Source organism: Triticum dicoccoides, chromosome 7B, assembly GCF_002162155.2.
Source record: "Triticum dicoccoides isolate Atlit2015 ecotype Zavitan chromosome 7B, WEW_v2.0, whole genome shotgun sequence".
NCBI classification, from domain to species: domain Eukaryota; kingdom Viridiplantae; phylum Streptophyta; class Magnoliopsida; order Poales; family Poaceae; genus Triticum; species Triticum dicoccoides.
This window is the reverse complement of record NC_041393.1, coordinates 530818948-530835286: the sequence shown is the minus strand read 5'-3', so window position 1 is coordinate 530835286 and position 16339 is coordinate 530818948. Positions and strand designations below refer to the sequence as shown.

Genomic DNA, 16339 nt, shown 5'->3' with positions numbered 1-16339 from the left:
AGAGCCCGAGGACGGCCGACGACCACCGCCGACGACGCAGAAGGCCGCGCCCCGCGACACAAGCCTCCGGTTCGCGGGAAGAAGACGCCCCGCCGCCGCCTACGCCGTGCGGCCTTTGGCCGGCGACGCGACCGGCGCGGCGAGGGGAGGGAGGGCGGGGAGGGGGGCTGGGGAGCGGCGGCGCTAGGGTTGGCTCCCAGAGTCGCCCGCGGGAGCGACTCGGGAGCGGGCGTCGCTCCTTATCCCTGATCACTTGGGATTTTCTTTGCCGAAGCCGAGCTCCGAGCCAACACCACACGCGCACGTCGGTATTGCATGGTCTAGCTGGGGAGACGAGATCTTGGCTTTGCACCTGCACGTCACCTGCTCGAATCCCTCACTGCTAGCAATCTCTCTACAACCGAACGACCTCTTGCTAGTCGAATCTCATAAAGCCCGCCCATGGCGCTGGAGAAAACGTCGGAATCAGTTGGGGTATGGGAAAGGATTATACCACAAGATGCAAGATAAAAAGGGAAAATCCGCATATAACTTACTGCAGTCTGCACAACATGTGATTGTCGAATGCGTTTGAATTGGATGAGATGGTCCCTGCCAAGTGGTTCAGTAAGTTGGCAATGTGTACAACAAGTGGTTCAGGTTTTCCCCCCAGTGATAGCTACATTCCACTTGGGTTTTAATTCTTTGGTTTGCATTTAAGAAAATTATTTAAAATGCATACATGTATAGAATGCTGAAAAAAGTTGACACAATTTTTTTTGTGTACAAATACATATGAGTTCTGTAACGAAGAAAATATGTTTTAACGTTGCTTCTAGATTGTTTATCCCAGGGAAAAGGTTTTACTAAAATGGTTGGCCAGAGTGAACACCCAAGACCCATGCTTTATTGCATGTCCTAGGTCTTGCCAAGTCTGCACTATTTGTCCTGATCAGCAACTGGACGAACTTGGCCCGCATGCAAGCAGCGGCGCTGACGCCGATTCGGCTACATTGTCTTCCCTCTCGTTGTCTTCAACGTTCAACCTATCTCCTCCTCTGCTCTCCTATGCCTCCTCCGTTAAATAGCAGAGCCGAGGCAGGGCAAGCAGACATACGTGCAGAGCAGCCATGGCTAACCTCCACATGTTCCTCGGCCTCCTCCTCCTCCTCCTCCTCTCCATGCACACTATTCCTCCTAGCATAGCCACAGAAAATGATACTCTCGCGCCAGGCCAGCCATTTGCTGTCGGCGACAAGCTCGTTTCTAGCAACGGCAAGTTCGCGCTTGGCTTCTTCCAGCCCGGCGCCGGCAACATCAGTAGTAATTCATCTACCTCTCCCGGTTGGTACCTTGCCATATGGTTCAACAAGATCCATGTCATCACTCCCGTCTGGGTTGCCAACAGGGAGAGGCCAATCTCCGGAGCCTATCTGAGAGCAACACAGCTTCAAATCTCAGACGATGGCAACCTTGTCATCCTAAACAACAACACCCAATCCACCGTCTGGTCCACCAACATTACCAATACTAGAGCCAACACCAACATCACTAATACTAGAACCAACACCAACACCACCAGGGCCATCCTCTTGGGCAGTGGAAACCTCGTCATAGAAAGCCTATCAAGCGAGGTGCTGTGGCAGAGCTTCGACAACCCAACCGACATCCTGCTCCCAAGCGCCAAGATCGGCTGGAACAAGGTCACCGGCCTGAACCGTGTCGGCATCTCGTGGAAGAGCCGGATCGACCCAGGCCTCGGCTCCTTCAGTGTGGGGCTGGTAACCAATGGCACCAGGATGGTGACGGCCAGGCGTCGAGGCTACCCTTCCGAAGTGTACTGGTGGTGGTCGCCTGACGACCACTCGTCCATGCAGATCCCAGCACTCAGGAAGCTGCTGCACATGAGCCCACAGACCAGCATGGTCGTCCCGGAATACGTCAACAACAAGCAGGAGGAGTACTACATGTACACCTCACCAGATGAAATATCTTCATTCCTCTTCATCGACGTGTTTGGTCAGACCAGGCTGAACGTGTGGTCGCAGGACAACAAGGCATGGCATAGCATCTACGTCGAGCCCGCCGATCCCTGCACCCCATACGCCGCCTGCGGACCGTTCACCGTCTGCACCGGCAACTCGCACCCGCCATGCGAGTGCATGCAGAGCTTCTCCAGGACGTCGCCTCAGGATTGGGAGCTTGGTGATCGAACAGGAGGGTGCTCCGGAAACACTCCGCTGGATTGCAATGGCAACAGGAGTTCCACAGACGTGTTCCATCCCATAGCTCGTGTGACATTGCCATATGGTCCCTGGAGTTTACAGCATACTCCTGCAACACGGAGCGAATGCGAATGGGCCTGCCTCGGCAACTGCTCCTGCACTGCTTACTCCTACCAAGACAGCAAATGCTCTGTTTGGCATGGGGAATTGTTCAGTGTAAACAAGGATGATGGCATCGAGATCAGCTCTGAATATACTCTGTATATTCGCCTTGCCGCCAGAGATGTTCTGAGTTCAACAATAGATAGTAAAAGAAAACCAGCAGCTGGAGTAGTTATTGCTGCAAGCGTTATCAGTTTTGGGTTGCTGATGCTCATGCTGCTACTAGTGATCTTAAGGAACAGATTCAACTGGTGTGGTATGTCATCACAGGCCACCGATCAAGGCAGTGTTGGAGTTGTTGCCTTTAGATACGCCGATTTGGGCCGTGCTACAAAGAATTTCTCAGTGAAGCTAGGAGCAGGAGGTTTTGGGACTGTATTTAAGGGAGTTCTAAGTGACCTGACTAGTGTAGCAGTGAAAAGGCTTGAAGGTGCCCGTCAGGGAGAGAAGCAATTCAGGGCAGAGGTAAGTGCACTTGGACTGATCCAGCACATCAACCTGGTCAAATTGGTTGGTTTCTGTTGTCATGGTGATAAGAGGCTACTTGTATATGAACACATGTGCAATGGTTCTCTTGATCCCCATCTGTTCCAGAGCAATGGTACAGTCCTCAACTGGAGCACCAGATATCAGATAGCCATCGGAGTTGCTAGAGGATTGTCCTACCTGCATCACAGTTGCCGTGAATGCATCATACACTGTGATATCAAGCCAGAAAATGTACTTCTCGATGAATCGTTTGTCCCTAAAATTGCAGACTTTGGGTTGGCATCGGTCATAGGAAGGGACTTTAGCCGGGTTCTAACTACATTTAGGGGAACTACAGGGTATCTTGCCCCAGAGTGGCTTAGCGGGGTTGCTATTACATCAAAAGTGGATGTTTACAGCTTTGGCATGGTACTGATGGAAATCATATCGGGAAGAAGGAATGCATCTGTTGTGCACACTAGTGGCAACAACCATGTCGATTTTTTCCCTGTGCAAGCCATCAGCAAGCTTCATGAGGGAGATGTGCAGAGCTTGGTAGATCCAGAATTATATGGTGACTTCAGCTTGGATGAGGTTGAAAGGGTTTGCAATGTAGCATGTTGGTGTATCCAGGATAATGAGTTGGACCGGCCATCAATGGGTGAAGTGGTCAGAGTTCTTGAGGGTCTAATGGAGCTTGATATGCCTCCAATGCCGAGACTGCTTGCGGCTATAACAACACAATGCTCTGATGTCACTTCGATGTAGTAATTCTAACTATTTGTATTGTATATGCTACTTTTATTTGCTTCAGGAAATTTTATGGTTCTCGTTTGGACGTGTAATAGCTCAAAGATCATATACTATAATATAAAATAATATAATAAATAATTTCTTTCCTGCATCATATAGTTCATTTGATCTCTATTTTATTTGCTTCAGCAAATTTTATGGTTCTCGTTTGGAGCGTGTAATAGCTCAAGGATCATAAAATCTAGAATAATATGATAACTAATTAATTTCTAGCATCTTATAGTGCATTTGATATCGGCCGGCAATACTAAATCACTTAGTGAATAAATTCAGAAAACAGAAAATAAAACTATTAATCAAAAAAAGACACAGGTACACCAATTAAATGATAAATGCTGAAGGCTATCTGAACTCATAAATATCATTACTTATAAACTAGTCATCAACCTGTGCGCCTACATGCTAGCTATTTTTTTAGAATGCTACTTTTATTTAGGGAGTGTCTATATTACAGTCGACTGGAAATAAATTGGACTTCAGTCAATTTTTTCATCCAGTAACATGACATGTATATGTATATATGTATGTACGACAAAATAAACAACAGAAAAAACGAATGTATGTGAATTCATGTCACAAGACCAAAAAACGACTGAGAACCAAAATAGTTTCAGTAAAAAACATGACAGTGTAATTGTTAGGAATTATTGGGATCTAGACCATCTGTTATCTCTACTAGAACAATGCCCCACCCGCAAAAAAAAATACTAGAACAATGCCCGTGCGTTGCAACGGGATATAAATATTGTAGTACGTTAGCTTGTGATTTACCTGTCAATAGTAACATGATTGTGTTTAATTCTGACCTTGAATTACCTTATATTTTTATTAGAAGTTTGGTAAATGATTAAAATGGAATTGGTTCAGAAGGTAAGTAAATTAAGATGATTGATTATCATATACATGGAAGGTTGGACGAAGGGGTGGTGGGAAGAAAGGTGAAATGGGAACCTTACGTTCAAAGGTGATTGCTTTCTTCCCATCACCCCTTCGTCCAACCTTCCATGTTATGATAATCAATCACCTTAATTTACTTACCTTCTGAACCAATTCCACTTTAATTAATTACCAAACTTCGGATAAAAATATAAGGTAATTCATGGTTAGAATTTGATGATCATTTATTTACACAATAACATTATTATAGACAGGTAAATCATAAGCCGACGTAATAGAAGATTTATATCCCGTTACAACGCACGGGCATTGTTTTAGTATCCAATAATTTCTACGGAAACCACATAGGCTCATTTGGCACATTCATGCATGACAGGAAAGAAGCTGAAAGTTTTGCGCTGGTGGAAAATGAAACCAAATGGTTGTGAATACTGCTATTCATCTCTCAATTGATGGCATCAATGTTTTGGTTCCGGTTTCTCCATTAGTACATTGGTTTCTCCGTTCCATGCGCGCTAGCATTTTTTGTCATGCAAGAAGTTGAAACGATTGGCCTACTAATGGAAGACGAAACTGACCACTTAATAGAATTTTTAGTGCGCTCGTTTCTCCTTTTCTTAATGGGAATTAGTGCATCCATTTTATTGACTCAAAATGAAGCATCAAGTGGATAAAAACACAATGAGCACACATCCGACCTCTGCATAATTAGGATGCACACAACCAACACCAACGCACGCACACAAATACACGGCGGCAAATAGCAAAGTCATATAAGACCAAAACTATGCCGGAGTGAGAAAGAAAAAGTCCTCCAAACCGATCAACACAACGATCAACAAACAACAACAACCATATCCGCATCAATCATCTCTTGACACCACAAGGACAACAAGTTTCTATAACAGCAACACCTTCAAGAAGAAATGACACTCAAGCGCCATCGTTACCGGATTCAACAGCCAAGTGCCAGAATCTAGGGTTTCACCCTGAAGAACGAGTTCAAAGCACATCCGAGCAATCCCTTCAACAAGGGAACGATGCAAATAACATCATCATTGCCAGGTATAACCGTCAAGTGCCGGAATCTAGGGTTTCACCCGAAGAACAAGTCCTGAAAGTGTGTTATATCGACTAGAGGGGGGTGAATAGGCGATTTTTACAAATTCGTCACTGAGGAATTTCTACTTGAGGAATTTGCTAAGTGACGAAATACAAGCAACGGAATAAGTACTCAGGTGCATGCATAACAAGACAGTAGCATAGTCATCATGATGAAATGAAACATACATAGAGCACAGGTAGCGTGTAAACAGGATAAGCAGGCAGAAGACAAGATGACTGAAGAAATAGGATTGAAGAAATTAAGAAAGTCTTCAATCAAAGTCTTCAAACAGTAACGATCAATTTCATCAACACATGAGCGAGGAATTGAAAGGGTTGAGGAAATAAAACAAGTAGCTCGGTGAAGACAGTAATTTGGCAGACCAGTTCCAACTGTTGTGACAGTTGTACGTCTGGTTGGAGTGGCTTGGTATTTAAACCAAAGAACATACAGTCCTTACCGTATTCTCCTTGAGCTAAGGTCACACAGACCTCGCCCAACCACTCGTGGTAAGTCTTCAAGGTGACTTCCAAACCTTCACAGACTTGGTCAGCCGGCGATCCACAATTCCTCTTGGATACTCTAGACCATGACGCCTAACCGTCTGAAAGATGCACAGTCTTCAAAGATAACAAGTGTCGGTTCCACACATGAACAATCTCTTCAGTGATGCTCAATCACTTTGGGTTTTAGATGTTGGGGTTTTGGGTTTTTCATCACTGATGATTTTCGCTCAAAGTTCTCGGAGGATGGGATGCTCTATGACAAGTGTTAGTTTCTCTCGGAGCAGCCAACCAGCTAGTGGTTGAAGGGGGGAGGCTATTTTATAGCCGGGGAGCAGCCCGACATGATAAGACATAAATTCCCTTCAATGATATGATCGTTAGGTGGATAAGATATTTGGGACAGTTGGCGCATAGCACAGCAACGGTTGAAAATTTGAGCTCTCAAATTCCTCAGGGCTATCATGTTCCTCACTGTAGGCAATTCGCACTTGCGAATTCCTAACTCCTCAGTCAGAACAAATTCCTCAGAGACTAGAAGATCCCCGTCTCTATCACTCAAGAAATTGACTGAACTGTATGAGATTTCCAAAGGCTTCACTCCAAGGATTGGGTAGGGCTTTGAGATGAGCATCACTTGGAAATTTTTCCTTGGTTTTACCTCGACCCCCTTTAACAGTATGGTGTTTCATATGACTCAAGAAAGGGAAATGAAACTACGAAAACAGAAGTCTTCACGCTTCATAGTCCTCGCATCAATATCAGTATCTTCAAGGTCACATTAATTTCCTCATTTTCGAAGTCTTCAACTGAAGACATTCATTTTTAGGGGTCGACTTTCTTCCGAAATATCAAACTCCTCATAGACTTATTAGACCTTTGTACACTCACAAACACATTAGTCCCTTAACCTATAAGTCTTCAATACATCAAAATCACTAAGGGGCATTAGATGCACTTACAAGTCCAAAACACATCCGAGCAATCCCTTCAACAAGGGGACGATGCAAATAACATCATCATTGCAAGGTATAACCTCAATTCAGACCTAGGGTTTCCACCTCAGTACAAAATATTATCATATATGAGCTCTCTAACGAAGAAAATATGTGTTAACATTGCTTCTAGATTGTATGTATCCTAGGAAAAAGGTAGCTTCTCCACCTCCATCTCAAGCATCTTGGCTTGCTTCTCCGCGTCGAGCTCAAGCCTCCTACTTTGGATCTCCATGAAGGCGTTCACTTGCTCTTCCCTGTCTTACCAATGCTTCTCCTCCCTTGTGTCGTTCTTGCTCATCATGCCCTCCACTGTTGCAAGCAAGGCAATTGACGCCGCATCGTGCTTGTCCTCCTTCTTGGTGTCGGTCTTCCCCCGCGGCCGTGGCTTTTCACCCTCCCCAAGCTCCTCTACGTCTTCCTCCCCCCCCCACCCCACCCCACGCACCTTGGTGGTGGCATATTGCGCCTTGAACTTCTCCTCCCCGTTGATGACCATCCAACAATGGGAGAGGTTGAAGGACTTGCCCTCATGTTGGGCCTTCAATGCCTACAAATGAATAGCATGCAAGCATATGGGCAAATGGACATGCAAGCATGGAAACGGATACAAAGAGGGCGCATGTATACTATATCTTTCATGCCTATGCCGCTCACGGGCGTGCCTTGGTGGTCTCAAGGGTGGCACAAAATTTGTTGCACTCTTGTTGTATCACCCTCCATCGCTTCGAGAGGGACACCCAGCCACGCTTGCTTTGCATATGATACGACGCAAACTTCTTGCGTTCATGGTACTCACGATGAACACGAAGCCAAAAGGTTGATGCCTTTTGTTCGGCGCCGACCTTGGGGTCCTGCCCAATGTCCCTCCAACACTCAGAAAGGAGTTTGTCCTCGGATGGCATGTATGCCTTCGTCCGCTTGCTTTTGCTCTTCGGCTTCGTGCCGGCTTGGTTGGCGAGCTCGTCCTCGAACAAAGGCTCCCCGTTGATGTTCATTTAATCCTCTTCCTCGAGGTTGTAGTCCTCCGGAAACTCGTGCTCGAGCGGGAAGGTGCTGCCCATGCCGGCCCGATCTTGCATGAAGGTGTCATCCATGCCAGCTTGATCATATGTCGCCGGCATGAATGGCACTCGGCCGTCTTGGCTTTGGGTCTCCTCGAGAACGTAGGCAGCCACCATGGCACCGCCAATGAAGGCAGCGGCCGCCACATTGTCTTCGAAGATGATGTTCTCGATGATGAAACGGTTGGCCGTTTTATCGTCACCGGCCGCCGGCATTCTGTCGAACTAGTTGCATGAGCCGGGGAGCATGTCAGCTGGTATCCCCCGCGGGCGTTTCCTCGCCCCTCCAGAGGATGATGCACCGGCCACCAGCGTGGCGTTGAGGTTGATGGCCACATGTGCGTGCGCGGGCGTGGACAGCGCCACCAAGTTCACCTCCGACGAGCATTCGCTGGAGAAGCGGGAGGCTTGCAGATAGACGTGGAAGACGGGAATCGGCTGCGTGGCAGACGCGTGCGGCGACTCTGGCAGCACCATCCGAGGAAATGCCGACGAGCCCCTGCTGGCCGCGGCCATGGTGCCGCTGACGAGCCCGTGCTGGTCAGGGTTTAACCCTAGGTAGATCAGGGCCTCCCTCGTTGCCGTGGTGACTCAGGCATTGGTTTCCTCCTGCTGTGCGACAGCGGAGAGGGCAGCGACGGCCGCTGCTTCGTCCCTTGCGTCCTGCGCGTGCCTCCGGCCCTTCCTCTAGGCCGACTGCACAACCCGCTCCTCGGGCGTCAGCTTCTTGGGCGGCGCTGCGGTATTGCGGGGTGCACGAGGCTTACCTTTGGCGGAGGCGGCGGGGGTGAGGCCGGACGAGGCGAGGGACGCGAGGCCGGCGACGACATCGAGGGTCGGTGCATCGACCATGGTGAGCGATCGGGAGCGCGAGCGGGCGGGAGGGTTTTGGGTAAGTGGAGGGAAAGTGGAGGGAAATGGTGGTCGCTGTGCCACCGGCTGGCAGGCCAGGGGGAGTAGGCGCGTGTCATGCGCGTCCGTTTCATGTTCGCGCTGACACAAATCAGGCTCAAACTTGGGCCAGGAATGAGTTGTAGGCGGACGAAAAGCGGACACGCGTCCATTTGAATCGACGCGTTGGGCTGGCTTTTGTGTCGACGACGACCTAAACAGACACGCGCAGGCGAAATGAGTCGGCACGCTAGTTGCTCTAAGTGCGTGAGATGGCCGTCTTAAAATCTTCGACGCGTTGGGCTGACTTTTGTGTCGACGACGACCCAAACAGACACATGCAGGCGAAATGGTTCGGCGCGTTGGAGTTGCTCTGAGTGCGTGAGATGGCCGTCTGAAAGCCTTAAAGCACTGAAATATATGGGACCCATCATGTGCAGAACAAGTCGTTGTTTTGCTTACTTGCTACATTATTTTTAAGTGCGTGGGCATGCAGAGCACTTGACGCTACAGGACACAGGCACATGGCCCAAGCAAGCATTGTTTGGAGACTCTTGCTAGCGGTCATGTTACATAGATTCCTTGCTTATGGGCCTGCTAAGCAGCTGGCATACTCTGTAGTCTACTGAGACAGTATTTTGTCAGTCGACATGTGGTTAGTATTCGAGAAAAAAAAAAGTCGACATGTGGTTAGCAAAATCAAAATTCATATAGAATGGTTCGCCAGTGTGAACACCCAGGACCCATTCTTCACTGCATGTCCTATAGGTCCTAGGTCTCGCCAAGTCTGCATTATTTGTCAAGAAAAAAAGTCTGCACTATTTGTCGTGATCAGCAACTGGACGAACTTGAGCCCGCATGCAAGCAGCGTCGTCGTCGCATATTCGTCTGCATTGTCTTCCCTCTCGTTGTCTTCAACCTATCTCCGGAGAAGTGCATCCCTAGACGCAGCGGCATGTGCACACGCGGCATCGACGGCGCGGTCCTTCGCGATTCACATAAGGATGGCGTGCTAGTTAGAGTACAGTGGGCAGATCAAAAAAAAAGTTAGGAGTATAGTGGGGCGCTGGCTTTCAGTTTGCCGGAAAATATCAGGTGATACCACTATCAACTTAAAAGAATTAAATTCAAACTTATCAAAAAAATTCTGAAAAAAATCATGAATGTTCATGACATATATGTCGACAACCCCTAAAATATTCAGCTCAAAATTTAACATACACATAGAGTAAATAAAAAGACAAATTCAGATGTGAATAATGTCATTTTTGCTTTTGTCTTCTTTTGACACTATTCATGATGGATTTGTCTTTTTTCTTTCTCTATGTATATGTCGAATTTGGATCAGATTATTTTAGGGGTTGTCGACATACATGTCATGTACATCCATGATTTTTTTCAGAAATTCTTGACAAGTTTAAATTTGAAATTTTTTAGGTTGATATCATGAAAGCATATATAAGGGCTCGTAGCACCTAAGCGCATGTTCGGCCGCTCTCCGCGGAGCGGAGCCGGCGGAGCGCCCTTTTAGCAGCTCTGCAGGCCCCCTGCTTCATGGTCAGAGCTTTGGAGCCTAGTAATTTTATTTTTACAATAACGCATGTACGCAGAAAGACCTTGGTGATAGGGTATTTTCCATGTCAAACAGACGTCACAGCTCAGTCGAATCCTACCGCCAAGGGCTATGACGGTAGGCAGTTATACCCTACCATCATCAACCTCGGCGATGGGAAAATGGTCAGATCCCAAAAAAATTTGAGACCGGGATTAAATTCGGCTTAAGCTTCGCAAAAAGGTCAAAACGCCAAAATTGGCCGTTGAATGCAGAAAGGCACACCCCCACCGCGCTGTAGATGAAACAAGGTCCTTGTGTCAGCCATGTGGCCACGGTATTCATCTATATATAATGATATATGCTGTCTTTGCCATTCCCAGCACTTTTTAATACGTGCATCACCTCGATCAGGCCAACCATTGTCGTCCAGATCCCGCTGCGTCCAGGACGTCCGCTCTCTCTATCTCCTCTACTCTCCTAGGCCTCCTTCGTTAAATGGCAGGGTCGAGGGAGGGCAAGCAGACATACATGCAAAGCTGCCATGGCTACACTCCACATGTTCCTCGGCCTCCTTTCCATGCACACTATTCCTCCTAGCATAGCCACAAAAGACGATACGCTCGTGCCAGGCCAGACATTTGCCGTCGGCGACAAGCTCGTCTCCAGCAATGGCAAGTTCACGCTTGGCTTCTTCCAGCCCGGTGCCGGCAACACCAGCAAGTCATCCACCTCTCCACATTGGTACCTTGCCATATGGTTCAGCAAGATCCATGTTATCACTCCCGTCTGGGTCGCCAACCGGGAGACGCCAATCGCCGGACCCGATCTGAGAGCAACACAGCTTCAAATCTCAGAAGATGGCAACCTTGTCGTCTTAAACAACGCCATCCAATCCGTTGTCTGGTCCACCAACATCACCAATACTAGAACCAACACCAACATCTCCAATACTAGAACCAACACCAGCAACACGAGGGCCATCCTTTTGGGCAGTGGGAACCTCGTCATAGAAAGCCTGTCAAGCGAGGTGCTGTGGCAGAGCTTCGACGACCCAACCGACGTCCTGCTCCCAGGCGCCAAGATCGGCTGGAACAAGGTCACCAGCCTGAACCGTCTCGGCATCTCGTGGAAGAGCCGGATTGATCCGGGCCTCGGCTCCTTCAGCGTGGGACTGGTAACCAATGGCACAAGGATGGTGACCGCCAGGCGTCGAGGCTACCCTTCCGAAGTGTACTGGTGGTGGTCGCCTGACGACCACTCGTCGATGCAGATCCCAGCAATCACGAAGCTGCTGCAAATGAGCCCACAGACCAGCATGGTCGTCCCAGAATACGTCAACAACAGGGAGGAGGAGTACTACATGTACACCTCACCAGATGAGATCTCTTCGTTCCTCTTCATGGACGTGTTTGGTCAGGCCAGGCTGAACGTGTGGTCGCAAGACAACCAGGCATGGCATAGCATCTACGTCAACCCAGCTGATCCCTGCACCCCATACGCCGCCTGCGGACCGTTCACTGTCTGCACCGGCAGCTCGCACCCGCCATGCGAGTGCATGGAGAGCTTCTCCAGAACGTCGCCTCAGGATTGGGAGCTCGGTGACCGGACAGAAGGGTGCTCCAGAAACACTCCGCTGGATTGCAATGGCAACAGAAGTTCCACAGACGTGTTCCACCCCATAGCTCGTGTGGCATTGCCCTATGGCCCCCAGAGTTTACAGCATGCTCCTGCAACTCGGAGCGAATGCGAATGAGCCTGCCTCAGCAACTGCTCCTGCACTGCTTACTCCTACCATGACAGCAAATGCTCTGTTTGGCATGGGGAGTTGTTCAGTGTAAACAAGGATGATGGCATCGAGATCAGCTCTGAATATACTCTGTACATTCGCCTTGCTGCGGGAGATGTTCCGAGTTCAACAAGAGATAGTAAAAGAAAACCAGCAGCTCGAGTTGTTATTGCTGCAAGCGTTATCGGTTTTGGGTTGCTGATGATCATGCTGCTACTTGTGATCTTAAGGAACAGATTCAACTGGTGTGGTATGTCATCACCGGCCACCAATCAAGGTAGTGTTGGAGTTGTTGCCTTTAGATATGCCGATTTGGGCCGTGCTACAAAGAATTTCTCAGTGAAGCTAGGAGCAGGAGGTTTTGGGACAGTATTTAAGGGAGTTTTAAGTGAGCTGACTAGTGTAGCAGTGAAAAGGCTTGAAGGTGCACGTCAGGGAGAGAAGCAATTCAGGGCAGAGGTAAGTGCACTTGGACTGATCCAGCACATCAACCTGGTCAAATTGGTTGGTTTCTGTTGTCATGGTGATAAGAGGCTGCTTGTATATGAACACGTGTGCAATGGTTCTCTTGATTCCCATCTGTTCCAAAGCAATGGTACAGTCCTCAACTGGAGCACCAGATATCAGATAGCCATCGGAGTTGCTAGAGGATTGTCCTACCTGCACCAGAGTTGCCGCGAATGCATCATCCACTGTGATATCAAGCCTGAAAATGTACTTCTCAATGAATCGTTTGTCCCTAAAATTGCAGACTTTGGGTTGGCATCGGTCATAGGAAGGGATTTTAGCCGGGTTCTAACTACATTCAGGGGAACTACAGGGTATCTTGCCCCAGAGTGGCTTAGCGGGGTTGCTATTACATCTAAAATCGATGTTTACAGCTTTGGCATGGTACTGATAGAAATCATATCGGGAAGAAGGAATGCTTCTGTTGTGCACACTAGCAGCATCGACCATGTCGCTTTTTTCCCTGTGCGAGCCATCAACAAGCTTCATGAGGGAGATGTGCAGAGCTTGGTAGATCCAGAATTACATGGTGACTTTAACTTGGATGAGGTTGAAAGAGTTTGCAATGTAGCATGTTGGTGTATCCAGGATAATGAGCTGGAGCGGCCAACAATGGGTGAAGTGGTCAGAGTTCTTGAGGGTCTAATGGAGCTTGATATGCCTCCAATGCCAAGACTGCTTGCGGCTATAACAACATAATGCTCTGATGTCACTTTGATGTAATAATTCTAACTATTTGTATTGTGTACGCTACCTTTATTTGCTTCAGTAAATTTTATGGTTCTCATTTGGACGTGTAATAGCTCAAAGGTCATATAATATTATAAATAATTTGTTTCCTGCATCTTATAGTTCATTTGATCTCTATTTTATTTACTTCAGCAAATTTTATGGTTCTCGTTTGGAGCGTGTAAGGCCTTGTACAATGGGAGGTGCTTAGAGAGATGCTTAGAAAAATAAACCGGGTTTTTCTGAAGCACCGGTGCCTATTTCTACAGGAGAGACGCTTAGTTAAGCGTCTATCCTGTACAAATAAGCACCGGTGCTTAAGAAAAGCCTGGTTTATTTCTCTAAGCACCTCCCCTAAGCACCTTCCATTGTACAAGGCCTAATAGCTCAAGGATTATAAAATCTAGAATGATATGATAATTAATTAATTTCTTGCATCTTATAGTGCATTTGATATTGTACGGCAATACTAACTCACTTAGTGAATAAATTGAGAAAACAAAAAATACAACTATTAATAAAAAAAGACACAAGTACAACAATTAAATGATAAATGTTGAAGGCTATCTGAACTCACAAATATCATTACTTATAAACTAGTCATCAACCTGTGCGCCTACATGCTAGCTATTTTATTAGAATGCTACTTTTATTTAGAGAGTGTCTATATTACAGTCGACTGGAAAAAAAATTGGACTTCAATCAATTTTTTCATCTAGTAACAACGTGACAGGCGTATGTATATATGTATGTACGACAAAAGAAACAACAGAAAAAATGAATGTATGTGAATTTATATCACGAGACCAAAAAACGACTGAAACCAAAATAGTTTCAGTAAAAAATGTAACAGTGTAATAGATGCACTAAACCTGACCGTTGCATCTGAGGCCCCTTTGCACCTGAACATGGGGCAAATCTGGTAGTTGCTCACAGAATCACTGCATCCCATTCACATCTGATCGATCCCTTGTTATTCTCTTCACACCTGGAACACTTCTACCCCCAAGAACAACACAAATGCTCCATCATAAAGAAAGATCTGACATAGGAAAACAGGAATTCGGAGATTTAGGGACTGTAAAAATTCAGTGACTACTGCACACCACAGCAAACTAGATATATAGTGACTTCCAAGTAGAAATTGAACAGATTACAAAAACAACACACTGTAACTCCACTCTTTTGCTACTGTAAATTCATCATTTGTTGGCATTTACATAGAAAAAGTAGAGAGCAGTAAATAACTCATGAAGTAGTTAACATGTCAGAAGCAGCAAACTGTAACATCAGTGAACAACAGGAAAATAACAAAAATAGGCATCAGAAGCTCAGGTTTTAACTGTAAAAAACACATGATTTACAGGAATATAACAATTGTAACTCACCTACATACCAACTGTAAGAGCACATCTACAATACAAGTATCCAACCTTAGAAGTAGGCTGGTAAAAATGTTTTTTCCCTATATACATACATGCATCATACGAACTTACAGTCGCATGTATACAGTAAATTGCCTTAAATCTCACTGTAAAAAGCAAAAGAAATACTAAGCTAAGAACCAGCCTAAAAATTTGGTATTACCCAACACATGTATGCATGCAAACCAAGTAAGAAGTAGGTTGGGAAAATGGTCTTCCCTAACATACATACATGCATAAAAAACTAAGGTTTCAACTATAAAACACATCTACAATCCAACCTGAGAAGTAGGCTGGACAAATCATTTTTCCCAACATACATACATCCATCATACTACCAACAGTTGTGTATAGACAGTAAATTGCCTTTAAGATCACTGTAAAAAGGAAAAGCAACAATACTAACCTAGGAACCGGCCTTTAAATTCGGTAATACCAATCATACAAACATACCTGCACAGTGAAGCCTATAAGCTCACTCTAGAAAAGGAATAACAACCTAAGGAACAAACTAGAAAAACAGTATTGCCCGACATACATACATGCATCAAGGTATTTACAGTGACGCATCAAGCTATTTACAGTGACACATACACAGTATAAACCCTTCAAGGTCAGTGTATAAAAGGAAAACCGCCTAAGGAGCAGGCTAGTACTACCCAACATACATAAAGTCTATGGAAAAATAGTATGGGGATGTACAGACAAATACATGAATACTACAGATCAAAAACAAATAAAACTGCAGTTGAAACATATGAATCTTCAATAAAACTGCACTGCACGCTCTCCATCATTTTTTGCTAATGCAGGAAAATGTTTTTACTGAAAAAGGCTTTCGCCCCGCTTTATATATAAAGCAACGATCATCCACAATCCGGTATAAAAGCACGTCACCACAACACACGCACACGCCCAAGGCAGGATACATAGGCGCTGAGCGCAGCAACCCCACCCCAAGCACCACAAGAGCAACCGGGGTCCTCAGCCGTGAACATGCCACCGCGAAGAGATGAAGCCGCATACGACCAACCGTGGGCTCCAAGGAGGCGCCTTCAGGAAGGATACGACACCGGAGCGCCGCCACCGCCCAACCTGAGGGTTAGAGTTTCCCCTGGAGCAACATTGACGGGCAATGATGGCCGCGACGACGCCTTCAAGAAGGGAACGAGCTTCGCCGCCGCCGGTCCATCCGAAGATAGAACAGGTTTTCACCCCGGCCAACACTCACCACCG

General features: G+C 46.6%; 1 protein-coding gene and 1 pseudogene across 1 annotated transcript; both read left to right on the top strand.

The window, feature by feature from the left end:
• Positions 1–1109: 1109 nt before the first annotated feature.
• LOC119340059 (G-type lectin S-receptor-like serine/threonine-protein kinase At2g19130) lies at positions 1110–3668 on the top strand. Its single transcript, XM_037611971.1, has one exon. The coding sequence runs from the start codon at positions 1110–1112 to the stop codon at positions 3600–3602; it is 2493 nt and encodes an 830-aa protein (XP_037467868.1). The 3' UTR covers positions 3603–3668.
• Positions 3669–10313: 6645 nt separating this feature from the next.
• LOC119336365 lies at positions 10314–13834 on the top strand (annotated as a pseudogene).
• Positions 13835–16339: the final 2505 nt, after the last annotated feature.

Bases quoted from the DNA above. Each gene is read 5' to 3' on its own strand.
- LOC119340059 (XM_037611971.1), top strand. From the start codon at position 1,110: ATGGCTAACCTCCACATGTTCCTCGGCCTCCTCCTCCTCCTCCTCCTC.